The sequence below is a fragment of the Sus scrofa genome, chromosome X (assembly GCF_054392235.1).
Source record: "Sus scrofa isolate SSC_HxYL_T2T_F1_AM1 chromosome X, Sscrofa_HxYL_maternal_Yorkshire_Landrace_v2.0, whole genome shotgun sequence".
Classification (NCBI taxonomy): Eukaryota; Metazoa; Chordata; class Mammalia; order Artiodactyla; family Suidae; genus Sus; species Sus scrofa.
Genome location: NC_139401.1, coordinates 98881038 through 98904769, shown reverse-complemented (window position 1 = coordinate 98904769; position 23732 = coordinate 98881038). Strand labels below are relative to the sequence as shown.

At 48.3% G+C, this 23732-nt stretch overlaps 1 protein-coding gene across 6 annotated transcripts in view; it reads left to right on the top strand.

The window, feature by feature from the left end:
• Window positions 1-23732, top strand: part of COL4A6 (collagen type IV alpha 6 chain) — a 322865-nt gene that overhangs the window by 276754 nt on the left and 22379 nt on the right. For 4 of the 6 annotated variants that reach the window (XM_085008128.1, XM_085008127.1, XM_085008129.1 and 1 more), the window contains 13 exons: window positions 2460-2519; window positions 3549-3593; window positions 4085-4138; window positions 5917-5986; window positions 7006-7113; window positions 9495-9635; window positions 10777-10881; window positions 13636-13796; window positions 14278-14457; window positions 15312-15495; window positions 21710-21781; window positions 22067-22174; window positions 23222-23443. In XM_085008128.1, the coding sequence (XP_084864254.1) occupies window positions 2460-2519; window positions 3549-3593; window positions 4085-4138; window positions 5917-5986; window positions 7006-7113; window positions 9495-9635; window positions 10777-10881; window positions 13636-13796; window positions 14278-14457; window positions 15312-15495; window positions 21710-21781; window positions 22067-22174; window positions 23222-23443 (1510 nt within the window). Of the gene's footprint in view, window positions 1-2459; window positions 2520-3548; window positions 3594-4084; window positions 4139-5916; window positions 5987-7005; window positions 7114-9494; window positions 9636-10776; window positions 10882-13635; window positions 13797-14277; window positions 14458-15311; window positions 15496-18543; window positions 18598-21709; window positions 21782-22066; window positions 22175-23221; window positions 23444-23732 lie in introns of all 6 variants that reach the window. The other 2 variants (XM_085008126.1, XM_085008124.1) reach the window with 1 other exon arrangement.

Here is a 23732-nt window from a genome sequence, read left to right as displayed (position 1 = left end):
CTGCCCCTGTAACTGAAGTTGAGTTTTTGCAGAGCCTCTAATATCCTTGAACCCAAAACAACAAGAGACCAGGGCCCTAGAAAGAAGGCATGTAAACAGCTAAGCTAGTACTCTAATGAGGTGTTCCTGGCCATGGGTGAGAGAAGGTGTGGGAACAGTGGGGGCAGGTCCGCTGCTCATGACAAGGACCAACTGTGACAGGGCCAGGGGCCCAGGACATCTTGCTAAAACAGCTTGTTCAGCAGGGGCCTCCCTATGCTGGGAGATAAGCTGAGCCCAGCCCAATATCTTGCCAAGTCATTTATGTTTTATCAGCTTTAACCCCCCAACACAAATTACTTTAATTTTTTTTTTCCTTTTTAAACTTTTCATGTAGGTATTTTTGTTCACATTGTAGCTCAAGCTCTCAAACCCTCTCTCTGAGAAAGCAAGAGTTCCAAGGTTCTCTCTGTTTTCTGCAGCAGGAAGACAAGGCCTCCTTGTCTTTATAACTGTGGACAAGATGGTTCCCGAACATTCTTTTTTTTTTTTTTTGCTTTTTAGAGCCACACCCCAGGGCATATGGAAGTTCCCAGGCTAGGGGTTGCACTGGAGCTGTAGCTACTGACCTATACCACAGCCACACCCAATCCAAGCCACATCTGCTCACGGCAATCCAGATCCTTAACCCACTGAGCGAGGCCAGGGATCGAACCTGCATCCTCATGGATACTGGTTGGATTCATTACTGCTGAGCCACAACAGACACTTCCCCGGACATTCTTTCCTTCACCCTTCACAACGCTTTTGCTTCCTGGGTTGCTATTCCATTTAATTTAACCAGTATGTGTTGGCCTGTTGGACCACCCTGTATGTGTTCAGCCTGCAGTAAGTATATGCCTTGGAGGAGACAGAAGTGGTTGTGATATAGACCTTCTGCTCACAGACTTTCATCCATAACCATCTCAGTGCTTGAAGACATTGGGGGAGTGTGGGTAGTTGCATGCACAGGCCAGGGAAGGCTGCATGAAGTATTTGACTTCCGATGCCAATAGGCACACGCCACCAGGGGGCAGCACGCCTTGGTTTCCAATTTGAGCTGCAGAACTTAACATTTCCAATACATCAGTTTGCATTCAGTTTGACTCCTACTTTTCAAATAGAAATCCCGTTCAGCATGAGGTCTGAGCTATTTGACTCCTGACTGTAGATGTAGAAGAGAAAAGGCAAGTAGGAACCAAAGCCTGCTTTGAATTGGACCCTTCACAGACAGACACTACCCACGCCCCCGGAACAACAATCCACATTGAGAAACAAAGCAAAACAAGAAAACCTTGGGCCTCGAAAGCTAAGGGCTATTCAGCCGGCTTTCAGTACCCATGGGAATGCTCTGAGTATGTTAGAGGAAGAAAAAACTACAAATGGGATCAGAGCAGAGCTTTCACAACCAGCGAAGCCAGGTCACATCAAGAGGACCACAGGAGATGAGTCACAACATTTAGTGTCTTTCTCAAGCTTACATTTGCAAAAACTTCACTGCATCCTTCACTCTCCCAATAGGCTGAAGTGCTATTTGCCAACATCTCTGCTCCAGAATGTTCAATTTTAAACAATAACAGCAAAGCGACCTTGATTTCGGTTTGCCGTCAAAAGACTTTTTATCCACTTTGGTAATGAACCCTTCTGTGTCTCGGGAGGCTCAGAACATGCTTGCCCTGGACCCAGGGCTGAGGGAAAGTTTTCTCATTCACTCTGCTTTCTGGATTTCTGCTTGTCCCTCGAGAATCCCCAAGCCATGTCCAAGGCTGCAAGCCCTTACCTTGCCCTGTGAGCAGGGCAAGAGGGGTTGGCAACCATCTTGCAGTCCCTTTTGGAATGTTCCCAGGGCCTGCAGACTTCTAGACCACACTTAGATAAAAATACTGCTTCCCACTGGAGAGGATGTTGCAGACATCATAGCTCCAAAGGGCAAAAGCTCTTCTCTCTACTGTCAACCCCCAAGGATTCACACAGTTCTCCATTTGTGAGTCAAAGAACCAAGCTCCTAGATGGTAGGAGGGAGCCCGGTCTCATGGAAAGGACCCTGGGATGCAAGTCAGAAGCCCTGACTGTCTCATTGACTCTATAACCCATACAAGATGCTTGACCCTTCTGAGTGTTAGTCTCTCCATCTGTAAAATCAATGAGGTTAGATCTGTCAACATTTCTAGGCCACGAGTTCATGTTTCTATGAATACTTGTAATAGTGTTTGGGGAAGACAATATTACTTCTAGAACCAAAAAGGAGGCATGGATGGATGGTTCAAATTATATCCAAGCCCTGTATGCTCCTGAGACGGTGACAAGACACTCAGCATGGTGAGCCTCCCCAGTGGGACAGTGGAGCTGGTAGGCAAAGTACCACCTTGCTTTGGATGGAGCCAGGAGACCTATGAGGAGATGAATGTTATAACTTATGGGTTTTTTTTTTTTTCCTTTAGGGATTTGGACTTGCTGGAGAAAAAGGAGAAAAGGGAATCCCTGGTCTGCCGGGACCTAGGGTATGGAACTGGAATGTTGCTTGCTTGGGTCTGTCAAGTCCATGTTCTTTCCTGTTCGAATATTTATGTAACTTGATGGCCACCTGAGCTTCTCTTGCTTCCCTTTCTCAGCCCTCAGGCAGGTCCCTCAAGACCTCTCCCTGCCCACTTTGCCCTATTCCTTTGACTTAGCAGCTCCCTTGAATAAGGAACGATGTACCCCCTACACCAGGCTACTCAGCCTGTTTCCTCTCCTTGGCCTCAGGTATTATCTTCTGGGCTAAAGAATGACGTGAGTGTTGTCTTTCACTCTATTCTATCCTAAGGGAATGTGAGCGGAGGGGCAGTTTGCAGGAATGGAAGAAAGAAGTCCAAGTGCAATTTTTGTAAGACAGAAACAAGCCCGGAAAGTTCTAGAACATATTGAGTAGTGCTTGGAGTCTGGAGTTTCCAATAATACTTCACTTGAAGTGGAGAAAGAATTGTTAGCCTCTCTGACTCCTAGCTTCAGGCACTTAGGTCTTGGGTTATAAGCAATTGGTTAACCTTAGCCTTAAGCAACATTTGTGTCCTTAGCTTGGCCATGAAGCTTGTTAAAGGGTCTTTTGAGAACTCAGCGATGTTCATCCATTCCCCTGACACTTTTTACTCCACTTTGCTCTACTCCCCTGTCTCTAAAACACAAAGTCACTGACAAAGAAGGCATTCGGGGTGAGAGACAAGAGGCCCTCCCACCATCTATTTAAAAATCTCCTGACTTGGAACTAACGCAGACCAAGTATAATACCAACCAGCCCTTCTACCAAATCCCACCTAGTACTTAAAATGTTTCCATTTATTTAGCGCTTTAAAAATTCCCTGTGTGGCTATTCAGCCCAATGGATTAGCGCTTAGAAAGAAGTCATTAAGCCAAGTCCAGGAACATTCTCTTACCTGATTGTAGGAGCTGCTAAATCCTGAACTCAGTTGGATGGCTTTGTTATGTAAGTCTAGTGGCTTTGTCTAGGGTGGGCTATTAATCTTTCTAAGGTGCCTCTATTCTTTTCACAGGGTCCCATGGGTTTAGAAGGAGTCCAAGGCGCTCCAGGGAGTCAGGTATTTTGGTTAATATCATTAAAGTCTTGGTGTATAAAATCCTTAGGAAAAGGCCCCCTTGCTTTACTTAACCTGACCATCGATCCCAAAGGAAACACTGCTTATCATGCAAACTGTCAGCCTCTCTTTGCTTGATAAAACCTCAGCCACTTGCTTCTTTTGTTTTTCACCAAGATGAGTATCCACTATTAAGTTTGGTGCCATGCCAATGATGCAGTCCTACTTCTTTAACAGGCTATCAGGGTCTAGCAAGACCAGTCTTCTTGTCTTCGTCTCTAGCCTTGTCGCTCTTGTACCTCCTGACATGCACGTTGGCTACCTGGCGCCATATTGCCTTCTGGAACATTTTACAATTTCCTGAGTTGTGCATAATCACACATACCCTGGAATGCCAGCCAAAATCCCGGTGCCATTGGCCCTGGCCTAATTAAAAAACCAGCCTCTCTTCTGCTCTTAGACATTCAATTTAATGGTAATTGTTTCTGTCACAGGGCAGTAAGGGGTCCTCGGGTTCCCCTGGGCTGAATGGATTCCCAGGAATTAAGGTAATGTTGTTGGGAAGTGAGAATCCAGGATTGGGGAGATGGAAGCGTGAAGAATTACTATAAATGCTGTTGGGTCCATTTGGGCTGCTATGACAAAGTACCATAGACTGGGCAGCTTATAAACAATAGAAATTTATTCCTCACAGTTCTGGAGGCTGGACATCTGAGATCAGGGTGCCAGCAGGGCTGGGTTCTGGTACAGATCCTCTTCCAGCTTGCAAACTGCCTATTTTTTTTTTTTTTTTTTTTTTTTTTTAGGGCCACACCTGTGGCATATGGAAGTTCCCAGGCTAGCGTCAAATCAGAGCTGCAGTTGCCAGCCTCCGCCACAGCCACAGCAATGCGGGACCCGAGATGCATCTGCGACCTACACCACAGCCCATGGCAACACCAGATCCTTAGCCCACTGAGCAAGGCCAGGGATCGAACCCACATCCTCATGGATACTAGTTGGGTTCGTAACCCACTGCACCACAACCAGAATGCCCACGAACTGCCTACTTATTTCTGTGCCCTTACATGGTAGAAGGGACAAGCTAGCTCTCTTGGCTTCTTTGATAAGGGCCCTGATCCTAATGGTGGGAGCTCTGCCCTCGAGACCTAATCACCTCCCAGAGGCCTCACCTCCTAAAATCTTCGCCTTGGGTGTTAGGTTTACCACATAAATTTTGGGGGGACACAAACATTCAGATCGTAGCAAATGCCCACTTAATGAGACGGAGTCTTTTTTAGTATTTTGACTTTTTATTTATTTATTGCTTTTTAGGGCCATATCTGCAGCACATGGAGGTTCCCAAGCTAGGGCTTGAATTGAAGCTGCAGCTTCTTGGCCTACACCACAGCCACAGCAACACTGGATCCAAGCTGTGTTTTCAACCTACACCACAGCTCATGGCAACGCCAGATCCTTAACCCACTGAGTGAGGTCAGGGATCAAACCCACAACCTCATGGTTCCTAGTCAGATTCGTTTCCACCGCGCCACGACAGGAACTCCATTTTGACATTTTAGTTGTCACCCTTGTCAGACGAAACATGTACAACCTACTTTGAACACACAAAGTTGAGAAGCATCCCTTAGACATGACTTAATCAGTGATAGATTAAGAGGTGGGGCTGGGGGCGGGAGAAAATTCCTCCCTACAAGGAGAAATGTTTTATTACTGACATTGTTTAGAATGGCCAACTTTTTGGTTCTGTTACTGTTTTTAAATTCTCTCAGCCAATGCATTGCCCTTATTGCCCGCATCTGGGGCAGCCAGCGCCTACCTCTCCACCCTGGATGTGTCACTCTCTCTGATCCTAGGACCCGAGTCCCTCTTTTGAGAGCATTAGGACTCCTGACTTCCTCGGCCTGACATCATCCTCTAACAAGGACCGTGACCATAGCAGAGTCCCAAGCCTCCTGAACGTGGGGGGAAAAAAGTTGAAATTCTGCTGCTTCCTGAGCACAACTTGGGTTTCGCCATGTTGTCGGAGCCTGCAGTAGGTTTCCCCAAGCCCAGAAGCAGATTGTCCTAGAATCAGGTTGCAAGATAAAATTGGGTTCCCTTGTCCTTGACAGGTTTGCAATTGAGTGTCCAGCCTCTGGCCTGCCTTGTGTCACCTGCATCTTAAATGTATTGGACTTTGAAATGCACCATGGACTCTTTGGCCCTGGACATCAGGGGTTAAGCAGGAGGAACCTTTCATTGTCTTGACAAATGGTTTTGAGGGAACATAAATCTTAGGTGATAAGGTCACAGATATATTTATATTTCATGTATTTAATCTTTGCAGGGCGAGAAGGGTGGTGTTGGCCCACCAGGCCCCGATGTTTTCATCGATACAGATGGTGCTGTGATCTCAGGTACAACTTTTCCTTGATTTGAGTGGGGAAAAAAAAGACAGGGCATTGAACTCCATATCCCCTGTCATTGTTAAAAGGATACTTACCCACCGGATTGCTGCTTAACCCTACACCCATGAGGGCCACTCATGGGTCCTGAACTTGGGGGATGAAGTTAACTCCAATGTCTTGAGCAAAGAAGCCAAGCACACACTCCATGTTTGAATTGGGTCCACCAAGAGCAGGATTTGGGTCAACCGGGGTCCAGATTGGCTAACAGTGGTTCTCCTAGTGATGCTTAGGGAAGGATCATGCCTTCCCAGCTAGGCTAACTTCAGCCTGATACTATGGGACACGGGGCGTCTCATGTATGTGATCCCACACGTGCTTGAGTTTGACAATTTCACAGGAAGTGGAAAAGGATCTTTGGCTAGGGGAGCAAGTGGTTGCCAGCCTTCAACAGTTCGACACTTTGAAAGAGTGTCTTCACCTCTTATTCTAGTTACTGTGTGTACCCAGCTCTTCCCTTTGCCTTCTCCAGAGATCCAGATGCCCAGTGGCTCCAGCTACTTCTCGCTTGACCAAAGGCGTCTACTATGGGCACGTTCCACCTGGGCCTCCTAAAATATCCCTCTCTTCACAAACCCTCACACCCGTGCCCTGTCTGGGAAACTCACTGAAGCTGAGGTCTTCAAGGTTGACAGTGGCTTCCTATGTTCCATGCCCCAGAAACCTGTGCATAACATGAAGCGTAGACCTCAACACCTTCACTCAAATGGTAGACATTGGAGGCACTACAGCAGATTATGAGTAGGAGAAGACCCTTCCTAGTTCTTAGCAGATCTTACCATGGAAGATAAGCCCTGGCCAGGCCAATTCTGAACACTAGGAGAGCCTTAGCTCAAATGGGCCCACTATCGCATGACAGCATGAGCATCTGGGAGACCCGGGAAAGGCAAGAAGGGCTTCTAACCTGAGGACATCTTGCAGCTTTTGTGGACCTCTCATTGGTTTGCTTACTTTCTTCCCCCCAATGTCAGGTTATCCTGGAGACCCCGGTATGCCAGGCCTCCCAGGCCTAAAAGGAGATGAAGGCATCCAGGGCCTGCCTGGCCCTTCCGGTGTCCCTGGATTACCAGCTTTATCAGGTGAAACAAACTAACCCACCATCCTGCACAGATCTGTCCGCTCTGGTGCCCAGCATCCCCCTCTATGGCTCTGCTCTGGGTACATACCGAGCCAAGTCAAAGGAAGGTAGACTAGGGGGTGGGGGAAGGGAGGGTTGGGAGTTTGGGATTAGCGGAGGCAAACGATTATTTATAGGATGGATAAACCACAGGGTCCTACTGTGTAGCACAGGGAACTCTGTTCAATACCCTGTGATAAACCATAATGGAAAAGAATATGAAAAGTGTATATATATATATATATTCATATATTCATATCAGAGTTCCCGTTGTGGCTCAGTGGTAATGAACCTGGTGAGTATCCATGAGGATGCAGGTTTGATTCCTGGCCCTGTTCAGTGGGTTAAGGATCCAGCATTGCCATGAGCTGTGGTGTAGGTCGCAGATGCCACTCAGATCCTGTGTTGCTGTGGCTGTGGTGCAGGCTGGCAGCTGTAGCTCTGATTGGACTCCTAGCCTGGGAACTTCCATATGCTATGGGTGTGGTCCTAAAAAGACCAAAAAAAAAAAAAAAAGAATATATATATCTGAAGCACCTTGCTGTTCAGCAGAAATTAATACAACATTGAAAATCAACTAGACTTCAATAAAATTAAATGGAGTTCCTGTTGTGGCTCAGTGATAATGAACCCGACTAGTATCTATGAGTATGCGGGTTTGATTTCTAGCCCTGCAAGTGGGTTAAGGATCTGGCGTTGCTGTGTCTGTGGTGTATACCGGCAGCTGCAGCTCCAATTCGACCCCAGCCTGGGAACTTCTATATACTGCAGGTGTGGCCCTAAAAAGAAAAAAGAAAAGAAGGCTATGGTCAGTAAGCTCCTGACAGCCCGCCCAAGGCTAGTGTATATGAGGATAGGGCTTGGGTGAGCAGCTTTCTTTTGACCTCAGTAATGCACCATAGACGTTCCCATCGTGGTGCAGTGGAAATGAATCTGACTAGGAACCATGAGGTTGCAGGTTCGATCCCTGCCCTCGCTCAGTGGGTTAAGGATCCGGTGTGGCCATGAGCTGTGGTGTAGGTCACAGACATGGCTCGGATCTGCTGTTGCTATGGCTGTGATGTAGGCTGGCAGCTGTAGCTCCGATTGGACCCCTAGCCTGGGAACCTCCATATGCCACGGGTGCGGCCCTAAAAAGATTTTAAAAAATAGTAATAATGCGCCACAGCTAGACAGGCAGTCCTAGACCATCACTGTGGCTTGCAGCAGCAGCCAGGGGAGGCCGGGGTTGGGCTGCCAGAGCCCTGTTCCTCTTTTATGGATGTGCCATCCCAGCTGACGCTTGCCAGAAGGAGCTAACAAAAGCCCAGAGTAGGGAGTTCCCGTTGTGGCTCAGCAGGTTAAGAACCTGACTAGTATCCGCGAGGATGCAGGTTCAATCCCTGGCCTTGCTCAGTGGGTTAAGGGTCCAGTGTTGCCACAAGCTGCGGCATAGGTTGCGGATGTGGCACAGATCTGGCAATGCTGTGCCTGTGTCATAGGCTGGCAGCTGCAGCTTTGATTCAACCCCTAGCCCAGGAACTTCCACATGCTGCGGGCACAGTCCTAAAAAGCCAAAAAAAAAAAAACGAAGAAAAAGAAGAAAGTTTGTACCCAGGCCTTCGCTTTTTTCTTAAGAGACTAAATGGCCCCAGAAGCCTACAGATGCACTGACGCCCTTGAAACAACCATTGCAGGAACACACTCATATGTCACTCCCTAGTCATAATCAGAGAAAGGGCATGCCAGAGTTTGGAAGACAGTGGTATTCCAAATATAAAGCCTCAGACATTACTTTTAAAGACACCTGGAGTTCCCTGGTGGCCCAGCAGGTTAAGGATCAGGCGTTGTCACTGCTGTGGCTCGGGTCACTGCTGTGGCATGGGTTTGATCCTGCCCTGGGAACTTCTGCATGCTGCAGGCGTGGCCAAAAATAAAAAATGAAAATTAAAAGACACCAGTTTCTAAATTCCTTGGAGACAGGCCTCTGTAAGGATACCTGTGCTTTCAAAACAGCCCATTGGAGGAGGTACAGCTGGTCCCAGAACCAAGGTGGGGAAAAAAATCTAAAAATAGAGGCTGGAGACACAGGTTTCCCTCTAAGGTTTGCCACTGCGAAGTTCTGCATCCCTGACCATACCTCTTCGGGCCTCTGTTTCCCCAAGAGGGCCTCTATGTCCCCAGTCAACTCTAGATGATTCCTAGAGACGCTTCTAACTCAAGGGCAGGAGAAGGGCAACTGCGTTCCCAAATTCTTCCTTGGACTCCATTTCTAACATATGACACCAATGAGAACACCCTGGAAGAAGAGGGTGCTATGATTAGCCTTTTTTTTTTTTGCGGGGGGGGGGCTTCTCTTTGCAGGTGTTCCCGGTGCTCTAGGGCCCCAGGGCGTTCCAGGCCTGAAAGGGGACCAAGGAAACCCCGGCCGCACCACAATTGGGCCAGCTGGCCTCCCTGGCAGAGATGGTTTGCCAGGCCTGCCAGGCCTACCAGGCCCACCCGGTAAGTTGTGCATTCCTCTGTTTGGTCTGGAGACTCAAGTGTGATCCAGACCACGGAATGTCCCTACATTTTGAGGGAGGGAGCATTGCACAGGTTGGGGACCACAGCAATCCGAGAGTTCATCAAGGCATAAGCCAGCCAGGGGCATCCCGAGGACCAGACACTGCCTAATGCCTCCCAACTTGCGCAGTCACTTCATTTCCTCCTGCATTGTCCTCACAGCTCCTAGGCCTGGGATCATGCAGCTCCGGAAGGAACAGTGCCAGGCAGTGAATGTTCCAAACATAAAGCTCAGACATGACTTTTAAAGCCACCTGGAGTTCCCTGGTGGCCCAGTAGAACCAGTGGTCTTCAGGGCTCCAGTGGGGTGGCCTGGGAGCTTGAGAAATGAGAAAACAAGCCTGGATCCTCAAGGTGGCTGCTGAACGCCTCCACAGGGCCGATTCTCTTTCGATCTTCTGAGTATGGAATTCCAGATTCTGAGAAAAAGGCTAGAGGGCGTTCCCATTGTGGCTCAGTGGGTTACGCACCTGACTAGTAGCCGATGAGGATGCGGGTTCGATCCCTGGCCTCACTCCGTGGGTTAAGGATCTGGTGTTGCCCTGAGCTGCAGTGTAGGTCACAGATGCAGCTTGGATCTGGCGTGACTGTGGCTGTGGCATAGGCCAGCAGCTACAGTCCCATTTGACCTCTAACCTGGGAACCTCCATATGCCACGGGTGCAGTCCTAAAAAGACAAAAAAAAAAAAAGGCTAGAAATATGCGCTGAAAGCTTTTTGTGACCTCATCCCCTGACCGCTGTGGCTTGTACCCATTTCCTCTTTTGTCCTAAGAGGACTTCCTGGGATAGACACGGGGACTGAGTTACTGAAGCCGCCTTGGTTATTCCTTATCTGCAGTGTCTAGTCCAGTGCCTGGAACATATTAGACCTTCTATAAGTAGTAGAGTGAATTGAGCCAACAGCGGGTGACTTGCTACCAATTTCAGGTCTCTGTCTTGGATGTTTTTTTTTGGGGGGGGAAGGTGTCTCTGTTCTGGTGGTTGAGACTCAAGGACCCTTGATGACCGAGTAGCTCTGCTAAGTCACATGATCCCAGGCTCCTATCTGTTGCCAATCTTTGCTGTTGCTTTTACCTACAGGTCCAGCATTTGAGACGGGAACCCTCCAGGGCCTAGAGCCAGGGTCTCCTGGACTCCGAGGAGAACGAGGTCCAAAAGGAAACCCAGGCCCCAAAGGAATGAAAGGTGCGTTCCTCGGTTTCTGTCTTCCCCACACTCCTTGGAGAAGGGCCCCTGGGAATGAGCAAACCAACAGCCTTGGGAACCTGAACGGGAGCCGTCTTGGCGCTTGACGGGGAATGTGATTATAGGCCTGTTGGAAGTGCCACCTATGGGGCTCCAAGATGGAGACAGCGATCAAGCTCACACAGGACAAAGGGGCTCCCAGGCTCCTCTGCCTGCCCCCCTCCACCTGCAGGAGGTATTCTGCGCATTCTGCAACCCCTCTCAGTTTTCTTTTTTTTTTTTTCCCTGTTTGGCTTTTTGCTATTTCTAGGGCCGCTTCCGCGGCATATGGAGGTTCCCAGGCTAGGGGTCGAATTGGAGCTGTAGCCACGGGCCTACGCCAGAGCCACAGCAACGTGGGATCCGAGCCGTGTCTGCGACCTACACTACAGCTCACGGCAACGCCGGATCATCAACCCACTGAGCAACCCAAAGCCGCCACCTCATGGTTCCTAGTCGGATTCGTTAACCACTGCGCCACGACGGGAACTCCCCCTCTCAGTTTTCAAAGGCCAAGACGGGAAGTCACTTATCATAACCTTCAGCTCTGAACAGGTCACGACCTGGAACTCTGAACAAAGCCAACTGGCTCCAGGAAAACCATTCCTGTCCCCACTGAAGTTGAGAGATAGATTGATGACCCCAGCCGGTGGCTGCACTGTGTCCTCCATCTCCTGGCTGTCTTGGGGTCATTCCTCCTCTTCCTCCTCTGAGGGGAAGGAAGATGCTAGAAGGGCAAAGAAATCAATTCATTATAGATCGAGCCCAGGGCAGGGTGGAGGAAGAGGTGACTTGCTGGAGATTTCAGGTCCCTGTCTTGGATGTTTTTTTTGGGGGGGGAAAGAGAGGTTTAGAGATGACGGGGGCTTTCAGATACCTGAGATCTCTTCTCTTTTCTCAAGGCATCAACAGCTGTCCTCAACCTCAAACAGAAAGGTTTTAACTCATCCCTCTCCTTTCTCACTGCGCTCTCATAAAGTCCCTCTAACCGAAGCATAGGAGCTAGTTCAGAAGGTTCTGAAAGCTCTATCTCTACTCTACAGATCCAGAGAAGACTCTTTGTGGGGAAAGGATGTTAAATTAGAAGTCTTTTTTTTTTTTTTTTTTTTTTTTTTTGGCTTCACCTGTAGCATTTAGAAGTTCCAGGGCCAGGGATCAAATGTCACAGCAGTGACAACGCCAGATCCTTAACCACGAAGTCACCAGGGAACTCCCACTTTTCAGGGTTTTGTGTGTGTGTGTGTGTGTGTGTGTGTGTGTCTTTTTAGGGCTGCACCTACAGCATATGGAAGTTCCCAGGCTAGGGGTCAAATCGGAACTGCAGATGTCAGCCTACACTACAGCCACAGCAACACAGGATCTGAGCTGCATCTGTGACCTACACCACAGCTCACAGCAACACTGGATCTTTAACCCACTGAGTGAGTCCAGAGATGGAACCTGCATCCTCATGGATCCTAGTTGGGTTCGTTACCACTGAGACACCCCCAGAACTCCTAGATTTCAATTCTAGACCTAGGATGTCAACTTTAGGCCCTTCCCTGACTCACGACAGAGCTAGTGTGCTCCTGACGCCATTCTCATACTTCAAACAGGGCCAACTCTACTGCTTTCCTTCTATATGCTCATGGGACCAGAATGTTGTTCTCTCTCTCTCTGTCTGTCTGTCTCTCTCTCTCTCTGGAATGGTGATAATGATTCTCAGGTGATTCATTAGACATGAGAATCACCCAGAAAGAGATTACTACAAATTAAATTCTTAGGTCTGGCCTCCTAAGAGTCTGATTGATTAGACCTGGGGTGAGGCCCAGCAAGCTGCTTTATAAACAAGCATCCCAGTGACTCATACAGGAGGTCCATGGATCACATGAGAAATGATTATGTGGAGAACAGACTGTTCTTTCAGAGCTTCAGTGATTATCAAGTTTCTAAAAGTAAGAAGAGATCCTTTCGGGAGTTCCCATTGTGGCTCAGCAGTAATGAACCCAACTAGTATCCATGAGGATGTGGGTTCGATCCCTGGCCTTGCTCAGTGGGTTTAGGATCTGGCGTTGCCATGAGCTGTGGTGTAGGTTGAAAACACAGCTTGGATCCAGTGTTGCTGTGGCTGTGGTGTAGGCCAAGAAGCTGCAGCTTCAATTCAAGCCCTGGCCTGGGAACTACCATATGCCACACGTGTGGCCCTAAAAAGAAAAAGAAAAAAAAAAAAATACAGAGGTCCTTCAGGATCTTAGGGAAATGGCCCAAAGTCTCATTTCCTAGACTATAAGCATGGAAGGTATAGGTGGGTGGGCTATAGCGCTGGTGACTCCTTGATATCTCTTCAAAGATGCTTTGCTGACATCTCTATCATCAATGTATTTGGCATTTGTGTGCAAAACACAGGGAGAAGACACTTTGGGGAATAGAACCTTCAAGTGGCTTGGATTCCACACTCTCAGTTGGTTAGTTAGCATGGGTCAGTGGTTCTCAGCTCTGGCTGCACATAAGACTCACTCGTGGCTGGGCCCCACCCTAGATGAATGAAATCCAAATCCCCAGCATAAAGGTACTTTGACAAAGAGGAAACCTAGTTCCTTTGAGTCTATTCTTGGCAGGTCTTCTGATTCTCTCCATAGACATGTCCAGGTCACAAATTACCTCTGACAGGTCTTTCCTCTTCTTGGAAAGATGGCCTACCTTGTTTAATGTCGCCTGTTGTTTTTTTTTCTCTAGGGGACTCGGGTTTCTGTGCTTGTGATGGTGGTATTTCCAACGTTGGACCCCCAGGGGAGTCAGGCCTGCCTGGGCCACCAGGTCTCCTGGGCCCTCCAGGCCCTAAAGGAACCAGAGGAGATCCAGGCTCTGGGGGTGCACAGGGCCCATCAGGGGATCCCGTAAGTCTCACCAAACTTTGGCCCTGAGGGAGCCAAACGCCCCACATGCCTCACCAGTCACTTCCCTAAAAACACATGAAAGGTGGGGATAAAACAAAGCTTGAGGGTTTTGATCTGTAATATGAAGAAGTCTGTCGAGATGCTCTCTAAGGGCCCTTTCTGCTGCAACCTACCTGTGTTCCCTCCCTATATCCCATCCTTAATTCCCTCCCTTCCATGCACAAAATTATTTACATTTGCTCAGCACTGTGCTGGGCCCTGAAGATAAAATTGGAATTGAGTCCCATCCTCAAAGATTTCAACATTTAGAAAGGGTAAGAAAAGAAAAAAGGGCCAGTTAGAATCCAAGATGACCACAGAATCCAGTGTCCAGGACTGTGCCAAAATGTACCCAAGGACCTGTTTTAGGTCAGACCAATGTGAGGTACCAGAATCCTATGAAGTCTGTGTCTCCTGATTGTTCCCTTTGTCTTTTTGGCAGGGTTTATTTGGGCCTCAAGGTCCAGCAGGTCCCAAAGGAAAGAAAGGGGAACCGAGCCTCAGTACAGGATCAGGGTTGCCAGGCGATCAGGGTGATCCTGGGCTGCAGGGGCTCCCTGGTGAGCCAGGCGTGCCAGGCAAGGATGGAATACCAGGTTTACCAGGTCTCCCAGGCCTTCCGGTAAGTGGATTGTTTCTGGGTGACTAGCTCTATGAACCCTCATACCTGACTTGGGGAGGTGGGGTTTCCAATGGCTACTAGACCATGAAATGGGGGGGGGGCAGATTGTCCAGTATATCTCTTCCTGCCTCTGCCACTGACCCTTTTGGGTCTTTGCTTTTCCTTTCTATAAAATGGGAATCGTTTTTTTTCCCCCCCTCCGGAATGGGTCAGTGGCTCCCTTGATAAATGCCAGTGACAACCAACCATTGCATTTAAAATGCTTCAGCTTCTCGAGAGCTTTTCCTTGCATGTAGTGAGCCAGCTACTTTCTGTGACAACCCCTCCCCAGGGGTGTTATCCTGCTGGTTCCTGCCTCGTTGTCCCCACCAATCAGGAACCTTTTGTATTATCAGGTCACCTAGGGTTGACAAGCTTCATTCCCATTAACCCAGAGGAATTGATTGATAAGCCAGAGTGATAGAGAATTTTAACCAAAAATAAATAAATAAAAAAATAAAAGCTTCAGGAGTTCCCGTTGTGGCACAGTGGAAACAAATCTGACTAGGATCCAAGAGGATGCGGGTTCGATCCCTGGCCTCCCTCAGTGGGTTAAGGATCCGGCACTGCTGTGAGCTGTGGTGTAGGTCACAGATGCAGCTCAGATCCTGCATTGCTGTGGCTGTGCCGGAGGCTGGCAGCTGTAGCTCCGATTTAACCCCTAGCCTGGGAACTTCCATATGCTGTGGGGTATGGCCCCTAAAAGCAAAAAAAAAACCTTGGTCACACTGGTTAAGTATCTCTTTCCTGTGGTCAGAGCACTTACAAGAGCTGTCTCTAAATCAGGCTTTCCTTCTTCCCTGTGTGTCGTCTAGGGTGATGGAGGATTGGGCTTCCCTGGTGAAAAGGGGTTACCAGGACTTCCTGGTGAAAAAGGCCACACTGGTCCAACTGGACCCCCAGGAATTGGGCTACCAGGATCGCCTGGACCTCGGGGGCTTCCTGGAGATCAAGGAGTAGATGGATTACCAGGGCCACAAGGTCCCTCTGGACTTCCAGGTGAGTCAGGGAATCAGATGGCTTTGGGCTTGGAAAACTAACCCAGATACATGATGAACCGTGTCATAAAAAGACTAGTTGTGGAGTTCTCGTTGTGGCTTAGTGGACACGAATCTGACTACTATCCATGAGGATGCAGGTTCAATCCCTGGCCTCGCTCAGTGGGTCGGGGATCTGGCATTGCCATGAGCTGTGGGGTAGGGCTCAGACGTGGCTGTGGCATAGGCGGACAGCTGTAGCTATGATTCAACTCTTCACCTGGGAACTTACGTCTCGGGTGCAGCCCTTAAAAAAAAAAAAAAAAAAAAAGACTAGTTGTAATCACTGTTTTCAATCCTCTTAAAGTTCTTCATGGGGAGAAAGGATCATGGTACAGTTTCACAGAACAACATAGATTTCAGTTCTACGTAGTGGAAAAACTTCCTAACAGAGCAGTCTCCAGGAGTCACAGAGCTGCCCTGGGAGGTGATGAGGTCATAATCCTTGGAAAATTTCAAGCGGAAGCTGGACGACTCTTTGTTCTGAGTACCATCAAAGTAATGAGCGGGAATGGGTCAAAGTAGCCTCTGAGACAGGTGGTACTAGCATCAGCCGGGAAGAACTTTTCCTTAATTCATGAGATCTCCGATTGAGACGAGCCCCTAGTTGTATCTCGTCTGATCTCCATTTCATACCTTAAATCCCTCCCATGTGTATAACTTCTTTTTCCACTTGAATTTCAGGACTTATAATGAGTGACAGTCCTGCTTAGAGATTATTAAGGTGCTATGCTCATAACTTGCCATCTTCCGTGTAGCAGGAACAGCTCTTCATTCCAACATGTACGTTTCCGTGACTTCCATGTTTGCATTAGTGGTACCACACTTCTTAGAGTCATCCGAAGTTGGCAGACTCAAAACGTATCACCTATTCTTCATGTGCAATGCTTCTTATAAGCTTCCCTTCCTCGTCTTGGTAGCAAGCCCTCATTATCTCGTGCCTAACTTATCACATACCCATATGCTGGTTGGAATAAATGATGGCTAGATGGGTGGGTGGGTGGATGGATGGATGACAACAACTTCCTAAGTAGTTTTTCATCTCCTACCTCTAGACTTTGCCCCCATACAATTCCTCTGTGAACACTGCTGCCAGGTTAATATCTGCAAAGTGTTGATTCCGTCATGTTATTGCCCGAGTCCAAAGCCACAGATAAGTCTCTACCGAATAGAGGATAATGTTCAAACTCCTCAGCCTGGAGTTCAAGTCTCCAAAAAGGAACACCAGCAACCTTTCCAATCTGACCTTATCTCATACTCTTCATGATAAACACACACACACACACACACACACACACACACACACACACACACACACACACTAGGACAACAGTATTTTTCACTGTCCCCAAACATAATGTGATCACTTCCAACTCCAAGACTGTGCCCGTGTTGCCTTTTTCTGGAATAATCTTCCGCTTTTCTCTACCTAGTCACATCCTATCCAACTTTCAGGGTTCAATATAAGCCCTAATTTTCCAAGAAGCTTTCTCGTGACCCCTACACTATGCCATTGCCAGTTAGATTATAGATTTCATTCCATTAATGCTTTTACTTTTTCCAACTGCATTTTAAGACTCTAAATACTAAGGAAGGTGAATAATCCTTTTTTAGTGTTTCCCAACTTGCCTCCTATAGTGCAATATTCCAGTATTCCATAGGAGACTAATATATACTCACAGAGGAAAGGACCTTCCTGGTAACCAAAGGGGCTTTTTCTTAGACCTGTTTCTCCTCTTTCCACTTCATCATCACGAAGAATTACAAAAAAGAAGACAGATACCAGGTCTTACAAAAATGTATTTCTTTTAAGATGTAATTTTATGAATTGGTATAATAAGGGTTATGATACAAGTTTCAAAAATGATGATTCAAGGCTCTTTTAATTGCAGTATGGTTGATTTACAGTCTTGTGTTAGTTTCAGATGTACATGTGATCGAGTTAGACACACACGCATTCTTTTTCAGATTCTTTGCCCTTACAGGTTATTACAAGGTATTGAATTAGTTCCCTCAAGATTCAACAAAACCAAGTCCGTATTTCCACTCAAGTCAGTATTTCTCTTAAGGCTGTGAGGAATTTTATCAAATGAAAACATTCTGCCTTTTGGATGGCCTGATGTCAGGTATTAGCTTTGCTTCCAGCTCTGCTTCCAGAGACATTATTCATGGTCATTCCACTATCCCTCCACCAATTGAGTCTTCATCCCAGGTCAACCCATTTTGCAGCCAACTAGGTTTTCAACCGAGTTATATTATCATGGTACCTAGAAACTTACACACGCTCAAATCTAGATATTATCATCATTCCAGCTGCTGGAGCAACAAAAGGAAGCCCCCAGGACCATTTCTGTCCTAAACTTCGTGATCTCTGGACACAGAAAGGTCTCAGGAATCTAGCGCTACAGAAAGCTATGGCTCGGGAGATACCTTAGGCAGAAAATGTTCTTGTTGCAGTATCGAGGCTTTCCCAAAAGGTTACTGCACCTAAGAGCACGAGGTTTCTTTTTCTCTCTACGACAGCCAAGTAGAACTCCTTGAACCTACCTTTCTTGCCACACGATGGTAAAAACACTCCACCTGTGGGCCCTAGACATTTGCACCATGGCCATTCCTGTTGCCAGGAAAGATGAAGATGCTGTTCCTGAATGTATTCACTCCAGCCAGGGATGGCACAGGCTAGGACAGCTGCATTGCCGGGAATGGCAATGCAGTCATCAGAAGCCTTTCAGCCGAATAGTGTGAATGATGACAAACCCTGGGCAAGCAGACCACTGGCTGTTTCCAAAGAGGCTCTGATCCAGATGCTCACAGTAATCAATCACTCTGGTTCTCACTGCGGCGGCTACTGTGTCCTTGATCCCGTGTTGGTGCCAGCTCGTTCCCCTCAATCCAGATGGGCAATTTGATGGGTTGGCTCCACCCGGGCTACAGACCAAGACAAGACTGTCCTTGGGTCTCCAGAAACTTCGGTCCCGGTTTAATTTTCTCCTCGACTTGATTGGTCTAGGTGACTGCTGCTGCGGAGAGAAGGTTGGGGACAGAGACTTAGACACAGAGGGAGGTGAGAGCTAGCTAGGTCTATTGATTGTCAAACACCCATGGTGACACAACCCACCCTTCTGTATTGTTCCCTTTATCTCAGACACTCACAATGGCCCGAGCACCGCCCTGGAGGCCGGGGTTGGGGAGGGCTGATCTGAAGGCTGGGGTGCAAAGGCTGACACTGCTTCAGACGCTTCTTAGCACACCCCCCGTGGGAGGGAGGACAGGGGGACATGGGCACGCAGTCTCTGCAAGGGCTATCTCCTTCGCCATGCATGTTGATGGCTTGGCTGAGCTCTCTACCTTGACCGCCTTCGTTTGTGAATTTAACTGAGGCCATAGCTGGCCTTGGGAGTTACCTGGAAAGATCCACGCCTGTCTCATGCTTATTCATTGCATCCAGAATAAGCTGAGATGCTCGAATCTTAATAACCAGAGGTGCTTTTTTTTTTGTTCGGAAGGTGAATCTGGGCATGAGTGAGGAAAATTGTGAATAATTAGGTCATCCATTGCAGTTAGAATGCAGAACCTGGGGAGTTCCCATTGTGGTGCAGCAGAAACTAATCTGACTAGTATCCAGGTTCCATCCCTGGCCTCCCTCAGTGGGTTAAGGATCCAGCATTGCCATGAGCTGTGGTGTAGGTCGCAGATATGGCTTGGATCATGTGTTGCTGTGGCTGTGGTGTAGACTGGCAGTAGTAGCTCTGATTCGACCCCTAGCCTGGGAACGTCCATATGCCGTGGGTATGGCCCTAAAAAGCAAAAAAAAAAAAAAAAAAAAAGAACATGGGTAGAGCTGATTTTTGCTTTGTTGGAAAGAAAGCTCTGAATTCAGGGATGTAAAGTAAAAGAGCCAGATAGCAGTATGACCTAAAGTCCTTACCTTCTCACCATCTGGACCCTCTGCTTGCCACGCGCAAGTGCCGTGTGTTGTACAGGACTGGTCTGAAGTGAAAGGGGAAGCGTGTCTTTGATTTCCAATGGTTTATACTCATCTTCCCTTGTCTCATTATTTTTCCTGCCCTGGAACCTTTCCAGGTGCCTGTCCTCGGCCGCATCCTCTAAAGTGTCTTTTTCTCTGGCTATCATAGTTGAAAAGAATCCACGATGGGATAAATTGAGGGTGGATGGCTTCATGTTCAGCCCCAGCCCCAGAGAGATTTGTATTTTACCCAGTTTGTTTTTTAAGACATAAAGCAATGAAACGACTGTGTTTGACACTGTAGAGTCAACGGGCTATCGAAATAGTTGGGGCAGGAGAGTTTTCTGCAAGGGTCCTGCTCATGATGCCATCTAGGGAGGCAGCTCTTCAGCCTAGTCCAAAGCTGAGCCCAGGCTTGGCAGCCCTCATGAAATAGCCCCATCATCTCAACATCTGGCGGGATGGAGATGGGGGTGACCATCAGTGGAGGAAGATCAGGCTTCTGGCCATCTCTCACCTGAGGAGCCTGAGCTCGGGAGGGCAGAAAGTTACTGTCCAGGCTACAAAGGAGTGAGGTCGAATCGGGGGGCTGGCATCGCTGGAGCGCTTCTGAATACGCCTCCATAAGCAAGCTGATAATAATAATAATAATAAACTAGTATTCACAGAGCACATACCAGCGTGCCAGGCACCAAGTGCTATTAGCACTAATGCTGTATAATCTTCACAAGCACCAAAGGCAGTAAATGGCTCCTTTTGGATGCACGAGGCTCAGAGAGGTTGCGTATCTTGCTCATACAGCTAGTTAATAGCAGAACGAGGATACAAGCTCAGCTCTGTCTTGGCTTCAGAGCCCAGGCTCTTCACCAATACATCATACTGTTCAATTCCCCATTTTGATTTCAGAATAGAACAGGTGAGCTCAAAATGCCATCAAGCCTTTACATTGGAAAACAGAAGTGGGACTGAGGGAGAAATGCCAGCCGGTTGAGCAAGCAATCTGAATCATAGGTTGTGTACATTTTTTTAAAGAGATGCAATTTGTGATTTAAGTACAGGCAAAAGCGCTAGCAGTTTATTACGAAGCAGCAGGCCTTGGGGGATTGTTTTAATGAATAGGCAAGACTAATTTTAATTAACATAGCAATTGTTTGTAAATGGCACTTGAAGGAGTCGACCAACAATTTGTTCACCCGTGTTTTATTAAACCGCCCCTCTGTGATCTTATAGACTCGTTTTTATTTGCACTATGAATAAGCAAGGAAGAATTTGCTAGGGGAAGGGCCATGCAGGCCAATTTCAATGTCTGGAATACTGAAATGGACTTCCTCGTCTTCCCTGAGCAGCAGAGTTGACAGTGTCAAGTGAGGAGCTGAGGGAAGGGTCACTGTCTGTCAAGGCCAAGAAAGTGGCCTGCAGTGTTTGCCTGGTACAGACATATGGTTACATCTGACCAACAGCAATCAATAGGTTTCAACAGATCTCGAAGGACATGTGTCAAAAGAGCACAGTGGTTTGGGGAAAGCCTTATTCCAAGAAAAGAGCAGTCATGTGAACTTGAGGGGTCTTGGCTTCAAATTCTCCAATCTAGGAGTTCCTGTCGTGGCACAGTGGAAACGAATCCGACTAGGAACCATGAGGTGGCAGGTCCCTGGCCTCGCTCAGTGGGTTAAGGATCCGGCGTTGCCGTGAGCTGTGGTGCAGACGCGGCTCAGATCTGGTGTTGCTGTGGCTGTGGTGTAGGCCACCAGCTACAGCTCCAATCTGACCCCTAGCCTGGGAACCTCCATATGCCACAGGTGCAGCCCTAAAAAGCAAAAAAAAAAAAAAATTCTCCAATCTAGTCATGTAGACACAATGGACCCTCCAGACTAACCCCCAAGCCTACATCCTAGGGAGGGACTCCATCTGAAGGCAGGGTGTATGGGCCATTGCCCTTGGCTTCCATTCCTGGATAATAGGAAATTGTTAGAAGGTGACTTCCTGGCACTTGGAAGCTAGGGGCATTCTTAATCTGTGCAAAATTACACTAGGAGTAACTCCCAAGAGCTTCTGATGCCAGGGATATTCTGCATGGGGCTTCCAGCTTCTGGGTGGGAAGAAGAACTTAGCTGTTCCATTCACGGGACGGGGAGGAAAGGAGCTTGCAAGGGAGAAGTCATCTCTGACTCAGCAGGTTCACTCGATGCTTACATGTTACCATTTACAGGTGTCACCTTGCCTTGTGTTATTCCTGGGGCTTACGGTCCACCAGGATTCCCAGGAACTCCCGGACTCCCAGGTAAGGAACGAGGCCAGAGAAAGCCACCGAGCATGCTTGTGAGGGCCACACACCAGAGAAAGCCGAGGATAGCCTGGTAGCATTTGGGGTCCACAGTCCTTCTGAGAGGGTAGCCTTGACGATTAAGGAAATAGAATGGCTGCTAGAGAGGGCTGTGTGGGGAGGTGAGAATAAGAGAGGTCCCTTTAAAATGCTAAGATCATTGACTGGACATCTCAAATCCCACCTCACCATACCACCATACCGACTCTCCTTTCTCTTTACTGCTCACATTTGGGTTTTCAGGCCCTAAAGGGGCCCATGGCCTCCCAGGGACGCCAGGCCAGCCCGGATTGCGTGGAAATAAAGGAGAGCCTGGAAATCCAGGATCGGTTCACCTCCCTGAACTGCCAGGTAAGAAAAGGAGCTTCTCTTTACCTGCTTCTCCTTTTGTGTGTGTGGGGGTTGGGATGGTTGTAGCCAATCCGCTGATCATAGGAAGTTAGCTTTGTGCCCTGGTGTAAGCGGGATGGTTTTGATTTCATACGTGGGCAAGACAGAGCTTAGAGCTGTAGAATGACAGCAGCTCAGAGCAAGCAGGGCCATTTGTGATGGGCTGGGCCAACCCCTTCACTTTCAGAGGAGGAAAGGCTCAGATGGAAAGTGACTTGCCTGAGATCACAAAGCCACTAGTGACAGGTGCCAGGTGGCTCTGACTGCGTGTTCTATGGCAGTTTCCTGGATCGCCTCAGAGGAGCGACAGGGAAGGTGTTGTATTTCACACCCTTGGCTCACACTCTGTCCTTCCAACCTGAGCCTCATTGTTCGTCACTGCACCAGGGGTTCTCAAACTGGGTTCCCTCGGCCAGCAGCATCAGCAGCATCTGGGCCTTTGTTAGTGCTGCAGATGCTTGGCGCCTTGGCGGGAGCTCCTGATCAGAAGCTCCAGGGGTGGCAGTGGGCCCAGCAATCTGGGTTTTCCCAAATACGCCTGCCCCAGGGGATCTGACGCAAGCGCAGTTTGAGAACCACACCACTCTACAGCATGAGGCTCCTCGTGGGCCACGTGCCTTCAGGTTGATCAGGGCCTCAGGTCCCTCCATCACCCAGCAAGAGGGAGGCATGATGGCAGGAGATAGATGATTGCAGAAGCAGGAGGCCCCAGATGTAACCTGTGCCCTTTGGCCACTGTGGGGACCCTGGGAGTGCATTGCCTGAGCTCTCCCCAGGGCCCAGCCTCACTGAGCTAGAACCTCCTTCAGGTCACATGGGGCAGACCCTACCTCTGGGCAAGTCTCCCCAGGACCAGGGATTCCAGACCTTTAAGGGAAGCGACATACATTATTAATATGTGAACTTTTGTAGTAGAAAAAAAAAATCAGTGTCTGAGTCCCTCTACCGAAAGCTATCACTTCTCAACCTAACCTCCAGGGCCTCTTCTTTTTGCTTCTTTGCATTTAGGATTTCCTGGACCTCGTGGAGAAAAGGGCTTGCCTGGGTTTCCTGGGCTTCCTGGAAAAGATGGCTTCCCTGGGAAAGTGGGCAGTCCAGGCTTACCAGGTCCCAAGGGAGCCCCTGGTGACATCATTGGTGCCGAGAGCGGTGCTCCGGGGGAGCAAGGCCTGCAGGGACTGCCAGGGGACAGAGGATTTCCTGGAGACGCTGGCCTTCCAGGACCCAAGGGTGACTCTCTTTGCCTCCCTTTATTTGACCATCTACCAAAAGCATTTTCAGTAACTTATATACTTGCATGAACCTGGGGTGAGGGATGAATTAGGGGCTTAAAATGAAAGGTCGTTTTGTTCTGTCCCTCCCTTTTGGGAACTTTTTCTTAAAGCACCTGAGTCCATTCTCCTATGTTTGTAATTGCAGAAGTATCTATCACCAATGGTCAGATTTCTGGCCAAGCCTCGGGTTTACTGCTGGGAACAGCAGCAAGGCTGGAACAGACAAGACAGTGGCACGCGGGATG